Source organism: Asparagus officinalis, chromosome 3 (assembly GCF_001876935.1).
Source record: "Asparagus officinalis chromosome 3, Aspof.V1, whole genome shotgun sequence".
Taxonomy (NCBI): Eukaryota; Viridiplantae; Streptophyta; class Magnoliopsida; order Asparagales; family Asparagaceae; genus Asparagus; species Asparagus officinalis.
The window spans coordinates 10,745,574-10,754,711 of record NC_033796.1 but is presented as its reverse complement, the minus strand read 5'-3'; the positions used below and the strand labels follow the sequence as shown (position 1 = coordinate 10,754,711).

The window sequence follows — 9,138 nt, the reverse complement described above, 5'->3', positions numbered from 1 at the left end:
AGTTTTTCATCAAGCTTAGGAAAGCCTGTATTCTAAGTTTCCAGGCTCATATTTCACAATATTGTTTAGAAGTGCCCTCTTCTCCTTCAAAACTATAATTCACAAGCTAATTATTTCTCCGGTTATCTCGAATAAAGACGAATGTAACCACCTGTATTAGCTTGCAAGTTACGGTTAAGTAGGATCTGTATTGACAAACTGGACCACGTTTATAAAAATTTTGTAGAAACAGAATCACACAGAACAAAATCAAGATTGATCCAAGGATAAATTATTTGGCTCCAAAAAACTACTATTACATCACATACTTTATTATTGCACTCTACATCTCTGATCTCAATTAACACAATCATCCAAAGCTCTATAGAGTGATTTCAGACGGATCCACCGTTCGCTCTTATCACCTGTCCATTAACCCATTCTGCTTCATCCTTGCAAAGAAACCCAACCACCGGCGCCACATCCTTAGGCTCCCCAATTCTCCCCATTGGAATCCTATCTACCGACCTCTTGATATCCTCTTCAGTTTTACCCTCAAAGAACAGCTCAGTCGCGATCGGTCCAGGCGCCACGCAATTCACGGTAATTTTCGTTCCCCCAAGCTCCTTTGCCAATATCTTCACCAGCGTCTCCACCGCCGCCTTTGATGCTGTATACGCACCATACTTCGCCAATAGCGCTCCAACCAAAGAAGTTGATATCATGACAATCCGCCCTCCGCCGCCACGAACGATTCTGTTAGCGGCTTCTTGACAACACAGGAAGGCGCCACGAGCATTGACATTGAAAATGGCATCAAAATCTTCTACAGGCATAGAAGAGATCGAGAATTTGGAGTCAGCAATGCCCGCAGAATTGACGAAGATGTGCACGGGAGAACCGAATGCTTCTTCCGCACGGTCGAACAGGGTTTTAGGTCCTGATGGATGGGATACATCGGCTTGGACTGCGATGGCTCGCAATTCACGGTAATTTTCGTTCCCCCAAGCTCCTTTGCCAATATCTTCACCAGCGTCTCCACCGCCGCCTTTGATGCTGTATACGCACCATACTTCGCCAATAGCGCTCCAACCAAAGAAGTTGATATCATGACAATCCGCCCTCCGCCGCCACGAACGATTCTGTTAGCGGCTTCTTGACAACACAGGAAGGCGCCACGAGCATTGACATTGAAAATGGCATCAAAATCTTCTACAGGCATAGAAGAGATCGAGAATTTGGAGTCAGCAATGCCCGCAGAATTGACGAAGATGTGCACGGGAGAACCGAATGCTTCTTCCGCACGGTCGAACAGGGTTTTAGGTCCTGATGGATGGGATACATCGGCTTGGACTGCGATGGCTCGAAGATTGGCTGAATTTGAATTGAGTTCGGACGCGAGGAGATCTGCTTGAGTTGAGTTGGTGGCGTAGTTGATGACGAGGTTCGCGCCGAGGGAGGAGAGGTGAACGGCGATGGCTCGGCCGATGCCGCGGGAAGAGCCCGTGACGATTGCGACTTTGCCTGCGAGGGGAAGGGCCATTTGGATTTTTGTCTGGATTTGAGAAAAATATAGAACGGAGAGTGTTCGAAGAGAATTTGAGAATGGTTTGGATTGAAGGTGAAGGTTATTTATAGAAGATGATGGTCATGTTGAAATACAGTAGCAAGTGTTGCAGTTTTTGTCGTCAGGGGCTGCCGTCAGCAGCTTGATAAATTAAAATTATAAAGCATATTAAACTACATGTTTAAACAAATTTCTCATATGACACGTACATGATGTTGCTATAAATTATTCCCTTGTGCTCATGGGCATCCATGTCTATTGTGACTTCATTGCCCAGTTTGTTGTGACTAATGGTTGAGTTTCTTATTCCTAAACTTGAAAAAGCACAACACTTTACTGTATAATTAAAATTATAAAGCATATTAAAATACATGTTTAAACAAATTTCTCATATGACACGTACATGAAGTTGCTATAAATTATACACTTGTGCTCATAGGCACCCATGTCTATTGTGACTTCATTGCCCAGTTTGTTGTGACTAGTGGTTGAGTTTCTTATTCCTAAACTTGAAAAAGCATAACACTTTGATTCCTAGGAGATTGATGACTCGAAACACAAACATATAGCTGTCCTAAAGATATGATATGCAACATGGCAACTGATGAGTTAGTTGAATCCACTAAGGATAAAAGACTGAAGCATCAGGCTTCAAAGTCATGGTTCTAAAGAACGCTGCTAATGAGATTGCATTTTTCGCGATAAGATGTAGCATCACCAATCATTTAACATTAGTCGCAAAATATAAATACAATTAGATAAATTACAAAAAAAAGGAACAAATTAGATAAATAAATACAATTATGTTAAAGGAAATACATAATGATATTATATCGCAAAAAGTACACGATGAAGAATAGGCAGTACAAAGAGTGATATTAAATTGCAAGTTAATGCAACCAAATTCAAAGGAACACGCCAGAGCCAAAAGAAGAAAATATGAAATTTTAAATTTTAAATATGTGGGAATTATATTAGAAAAAGAACAACATTAAAAGACAGAGTTATTAATTAAGCAAATAGTTAAATAAAAGTTATTATAATATTATTATTCTAAGAGCAATAAGAAACCATGCGTATTTAAATATTGATTCATTCTAATTTCAACTTCTACTTGGAAAACAACATAAACCTTATTTGAGAAGGATGCGGCTAGATTGATGAGAAGACCATGAAACCTAAAAACCAAAACCTGGCCAACAAAAAAAAAGGAATAACATTCGTATCAAAAATAAATTAGCACATAAATTATGGTAAAAGAATATAAAATAACGTAGACGTAGAAACGGGGAGGCCGATCGGATATTGTTCCGATGACGACGAGTCCTGACAATAGCAGGTAAGAAATAAGTTTGAATTCTCAAGCCCTAATTTTCCAAACTTTGGAAAGAAACAATGGAGAAAAATTTTATTGATTTGAATAATTAAAAAGTTAATTCTCGATTTACAAAAGGAACTAATATTTATAGCCAACTAACCCTATCCTAACCCTAACCAAATAGAAAGTCTGAATTTAAAAGGAAATAACCAAAAATATGAAACTTTCCTAATCTGTTTCCGAGTCGACATGAGGCATGTCGAGTAGTGACGCCTTTCGTGTCGACTGGCATGTATCGACTAACATGTGTCGACTAACACCACCCTTCGTGTCGACTGGTATGTGTCGACTAACACCGCCCTTCGTGTGGACTAGGGTGTGTCGTCTCGTCCTATCGTCTCGACTGTCGACTGGGGTGTTTCATCTCATCTTGTCGTCTCGACTCGAGTTAAAATGTCAAGTCGTTGTCTGCTGATGTCGTCTCGGTCGATTCATCATCCGCTGATGTCATCTCGGTGGTTTCGACTGCTTTTCTTCTCGTCTCGTCCAATACTTGATCTTCTGTACCATAAAATAATGGCATATATATTAGTTTATAAAATCTTGGACAATAATGATTTCCACTCTAATCACAAATATGCCCTAAGGAAATATAACACATTGTTATAGTTGTCTAGTTGAACTGTGTGAAATAAATGGGCAGTTCAACATAATAAATGACCTATATCATGTGTATTTGCTTAAAATTTATATTTAATGGCTACACAGTAATAACACAACTCAATATTATGGCAAGGGTATTTAGCAATATAAATCCTTAGAAAATAGCCACATTTGCATTTCCCTCTATCCCTCTATAAATCTGCTATGAAGGAGTAGTGGCTGAAGGAAAATTAAAGTTTAAGGAATAAAACATTGCAATTAATATCACTTTAACATCAACGAACAACAAACCTAACATTGCAATTAATATCACTTTAACATCAACGAACAACAAACCTAACCTTCTATTTCAATATCCCTGTTTTTATTAGTATCATCTTAAAATTCGCGAACCACAAAATTTTGCAAATATTTCAATATCTATCACTAATATAAATTTAAAATCCTTTTTAATTACAAAGAATGTAACAAAACAACGGATAAGTAAAAAAAGGTCAATTTTAATTCTTAAAAATAAGCAATCTAGTCATTGAAAATTTGCAATTAATATCATTATAAATTCCTTCCTAATTACAAAGAATGTTGTAGGTTGTCTAAAAATCACTGCACATAATTGATCCACATCAAACACCGATGATAGAAGTTATATTTTGACGGCTTCCAGAAGGCTACAATTTAAAGACTTTCACGTAGATCGATGAAGGTTACAATCCGACGACATTCACAACAACTGATGAAAGCTCTAATTAACAGCCTTCACAATCAACATCGAAAGTTACAATCTGACGACTCTTAATTTTCAAAGAGCCAAGACGAAGATTACAAGATGACGGTATTTACAACGCTCTAGCAAAAGAGACTACAAATTGACGGTCTCTTTAAATCCAGATGCAGAGGTGAAGTCTCTTTAAATCCAGACGTAGAGCTCACATCTGCGTCTCAGATTCAAAATGCAGAGCTCGTGGCCACGCTCCAAACTCCCAAAAGCAAAACGCAGATCCTGTAGTTGTGTTCCTGAATGAGACGCAAAGCGCAAGAGCTGTGTTCCAACTTTAAAGCGCAAGGGTCAGCCTTATAGTCCAGATTCAAAATGCAGCGCGACCTGTGCATTCTCAGCCGCTAACGCAGGTCCTAACTCTGCGTTTCAGTCCCAGAACGCAGTGTTCGTGCCCAGAACGTAGATTTTATATTTGACTCGTTTAAATATGAGTTAAACTGTTCTAAAATCGTTCGGCAATTACACCCCTTAAACCACTTGAATGGTTTCAAAACCGTTTTCCATGAAATAGGATCGGTTACACCCCATTAAGGAGAGATTTTAGGGGGCAGTTACACCCCTAAAAACCCTATAAATGACAAAAAACTCAGCGGAGTTGGGGGATATTTGATCTGGAATTTTGGATATCAAAACTGCACAAATGAGAGATCGGCATTCATCTTTTGGAGCAGTCCTCAGAGCTTTCGGCCTTGGCTTATTAACCGATTTTCGGTTCAAATCAACTCTTTTATAGAGTTTTTCAACTCGTTCAGAGTTCTTTAACTCGTTAAGAGTATCACACTTGCCACGCAAGTTCCATCAATCGTTCCAGCAAAGTGAACGTCGGATTATCAACGAGAAGCAAACTCGAAATAAATGTCGAGGGAGGCATCCCATCGCCACCGTGAAGAACCCAGACTTAAACAAAGGGGAAGATCTCTGTCGATCTTCTTCTCTTTTGTAAACATCAGGAAACCGATCAAGAAGATTGTAATTTTTTTTCTAAGCTTGTTAGAGAGAGATTACTTTGAGAAAATTGTATTCATTCTTTTTCTAAAGTCAGTTAGAGAGATAATACAATAAATCATATTCTCAATTTTTTTCTTCAAATTTTCCCACCAAACAAATGTAAGATACAGTGGATAAATGAATAAAAGGGTAAAATAGAATTAAAAGCAAGGAATTTACTGATTGTGCTTTGAGAGTAGAAAAGTAACCAATTTCGAAAGAGAAAACACCTTCGAAAAATAACAAAAACATTATTTGAGGGTTCAACTATAGGTAGTAAATTGAGAAAATTTGTGAAATAAGGGATAGAGCATTATGTTGCATTTACATGTAATTAAGTCATAATTCCTTAATGTGGCTTGATCTTAATTTTATTTTTATACAAACTAATTCCTACTGCTAGCAACTATAATGAGTTGCACTTGGAAAATAGATGCCAAATGATATTGTATGGTGCAAATATAACAATACTATTCCAACAACTCACACATAATGGCCTAATAAAACAATATAGTAACAAAACTCTACATTCAATATAACATATTTTCATGAATCGGTCACTTGAGGTGACAACCAAACATGTATGAACGAGTTAGCTCTTGATGCATATTTTACTTTAGCAAACAAAATAATGCAAACTAATTTCTTAAATATATCGTGCCTCAAGGACAAACATTATAATATCGTATATTCATCATCAGAAAAAAAAGAAACAAAGGCAGTAGAAAGAAGAGAAATAAGAGAAAAACATGAAATAGAAATATCGCAAGCTTAAACGGGGTCTTAAATTATTTAGGCACGGAAATTTCCTAGTCCAAGATCTTCTTAATGACCTTCTCCTTCACCTGAAAACCATAGAAGTTCCCCATCACTGATTCTGAGAGAAAAATTATAGAATATGATAATTGATCTGTCAAAAAAATATTATCAAATATTAAAACCCACTACCATAATTCACCAACCAAGTATAATAATCTCGTTATAATGTTTCTTTTCAGAGATTCGCTATTAATGTTATACATAAATAAATAGAAATGAATAAAATTTTGACAGAGGAAATCTTCAGACCTGAGCACATATCAATAATTCATTACTTTAGAGGAAATATTCAGATCTGAGCACATATCAATAATTTATTCTCTCGCCAACTGTGACAGAGGAAATCTTCATTATCTCATCAATAAAAACCCTCAAAAATCAACCTTTCCAATGATTAGCTCTTACTGGAAATATATGCGCCATATCCTTTTCAAAATTAAGATGCAAATTACATGTTTTTGTAAACCCTTCACATTTTATGTTAGACATCAGTTTTATTTTCATACAAAAGCTGATTTGACATTGCTATTTTACTTGTAATTTTTATATTGTTAACTGTAAATAGAAACACTAAGACTATTTTCTTGGCAAATGAAACTGTTAATTTAAATATGTTTTTGTAGATTGTCTAAAAATCACTGTAGATAGCTGATCCCCATCAAACACCGATGATAAAAGTTACAATTTGACGACTTTCAGAAGGCTACAATTTAAAGATTTTTACGTAGATCGATGAATGTTACAATCTGTCGAACTTCACAACAACCGATGAAAGCTCTAATTCAACAGCCTTCACAATCAACATCGGGAGATACAATCTGATGATTCTTATATTTTCAAGGAGCCAAGACGAAGATTACAAGATGACGATCTTTGTAACGCTCTAGCAAAAGAGACCACAAATTGATGGTCTCTTCACATCAAAACGCAGAGGTCATTCCTGTGTTACAACATCAAAACGTAAGGGTCGGATCTGCGTTGTAACATCAAAACGTAGGAGTCGGACCTGCGTTGCAACATCAAAATGCAGGGGTTGTACCCGCATTTTCTGCTTTTGATTGGTTCAAACGGAAACTGAACGGTTTTAAAACTATATCTCCACTTAATGGGGTCGGTTACACCCCATTATGGAGAGATTTTAGGGGGAAGATTACACCCCTTAAACCCTTGAATGGTTTCAAAATCGTTTTTCACGAAATGGGGTCGGTTACACCCTATCAAGGAGAGATTTTAGGGGGCGGTTACACTCCTAAAACCCCTATAAATGGCGAAAAACTCAGCTGATCGAGTTCGGGGATCTTCGATCTGAAATTTTGGAGATCAAAACAGCACAAAGGAGAAGTCAACATTCTTCAACCAAGAGCATCCTCGGCAACAGAGAGTTCTTGGAGCTTTCATTCTTGCCTTATTAACCGATTTTCGGTTCAAATCAACTTTTTTTCAAGAGTTTAAACTCGCTCTGAGTTATCAACTCGTCAAGAGTTTCAAACTTGCCACGTAAGATCTCCTCAACGTCAATCAAGAGGAATCAACCACGTTCTACAAAGTGAGGTGGTCCGATCGTCAACGAGAAGCAAACTCAGGATGAACGTCGAGGGAGGCATCTCATCGCTACCATGAAGAATCCAATTTTAAACAAATGAGAAGATATCTGTCGATCTTCTTCTCTTTTATAAATCGGGATTCCGATTAAAAAGAGTGTAATTTCTTTTTCTAAGACTGTTGAAGAGAAATTGTATCGAGAGAATTGTATTCATTCTTTGTCTAAGTCAGTTAGAGAGATAATACAATAAATAATATTCTCAATTGTCTTCTTTAAATTTTCCCACCAAACAGTTTTACTGTAAATGGAACTTAAGGATACTCATAAATGAAAAGAGAAATAAAATTAAAACGACAAAAAAGGAAAACAACAAATGGTGGGTAAAAAGAGCCAAAAAAAATGTTAGCTTGAGGTTGATCTTTTTTGCGCTGATCATGTACGCTATCATTATTCTTTGCTCCTTTCTTAATTATAACACTTCCATGCTACTGTCTTAAGCATCAATGTCAAAGATCAATTTGCTTGCTCAGAGATCCAACCATAATTGAACAAATTATATGTTTGTGATAAATCTAAACAATTATCGTGGTCAAGTACAACATTCTAGAACAAAGTTCACATATTTAAACAAAGCTAAATAGAGACCCAAACACAAACACCTAAAGTGCGGGGAAAAAATCGCGTTCGCATAAAAAATAACATGGTTGTCGCCATGACCACGGACTTCTCTATGCACCTTCGAAATGTGCTCTCTCAAACTTATCAAAAAGCTCTCTCTCCTTCTCATACCATTAGGAAACATAAAAGGATTTACCAAAAAAAGGATAATTAATTAAATAATTGATGTTAGGATCTAAAAACTTTTCTATTCAATTCTCACTAACTTGTAATAGTCCTATTACATCTCAGATTACGAACATAAATTTGCCTACTTCCAAGTGAAATATATTTTCAAAAGATTATCAACAATCTACAACATAATTCCCAATCAATGCACCAATCAAAAAGTCCCAAATCCAAATGATTAACCTAGGGCTTCAAAACCCCAAACAAAAGAAGCATACATAACTGAAAAATAATTACATTTGGTTTTTAGACCGGGGTAGAGAGAAATTACCTGATTTTAGGGACAGAGAGAAATTACCGGTGTTGCTTGTCGTTGAAACCCTAGAAACCTCATCGTTCAAAAGCCATGAAGAAACCCTAAAGTTAGGTAATCATCAATGAATCCTTTTATTTTTTTGCAGAAAAACACCACAATCCCTAGAAATCGCCTTACGAATGCAATAAATGAGATTGGAAAAGCCTAGAATTTGCTAAAGCTCACCAACCTGAAACCCTAGAGGACGGTGGGAGAAGGCGAATCTTGGAGGTCACTGGCGAGATAAGAGAGAGAAATTGAATGGCCCACCAACGATCAATCAGCTGAAAAAAAAGCAAAAATGATTTTTGGCTCGCGCTTTAACGCACAGTAACAGGGGGTG

At 36.8% G+C, this 9,138-nt stretch overlaps 1 protein-coding gene and 1 long non-coding RNA gene across 4 annotated transcripts; both read right to left on the bottom strand.

The window, feature by feature from the left end:
• Positions 242-1,689, bottom strand: LOC109832958 (short-chain type dehydrogenase/reductase-like). The gene is made up of 2 exons (XM_020400459.1): positions 1,306-1,689; positions 242-919 (listed from the first exon to the last, which is right to left on the bottom strand). Exons 1-2 carry the CDS (start codon positions 1,520-1,522, stop codon positions 375-377), a joined length of 762 nt encoding a protein of 253 aa, XP_020256048.1. The 5' UTR covers positions 1,523-1,689; the 3' UTR covers positions 242-374.
• LOC109832957 lies at positions 2,933-9,114 on the bottom strand. Of its 3 annotated transcripts, XR_002245057.1 has the most exons (3): positions 8,986-9,112; positions 8,772-8,857; positions 5,892-6,137 (listed from the first exon to the last, which is right to left on the bottom strand). It is a non-coding gene; the product is annotated as an uncharacterized LOC109832957 (long non-coding RNA). The 3 variants fall into 3 exon arrangements; XR_002245056.1 differs by lacking the exon at positions 5,892-6,137 and adding an exon at positions 2,933-3,425 and having other exon boundaries at positions 8,772-9,114; XR_002245055.1 differs by having other exon boundaries at positions 8,772-9,110.

What these genes read in the sequence shown, in the direction of transcription:
- LOC109832958 (XM_020400459.1), bottom strand. Translation starts at nt 1,522, where the DNA reads ATGGCCCTTCCCCTCGCAGGCAAAGTCGCAATCGTCACGGGCTCTTCC. An exon ending in CGATGTATCCCATCCATCAG is followed by an intron (nt 920 to 1,305) that starts GACCTAAAACCC and finishes CCCATCCATCAG; the next exon opens with GACCTAAAACCCTGTTCGAC.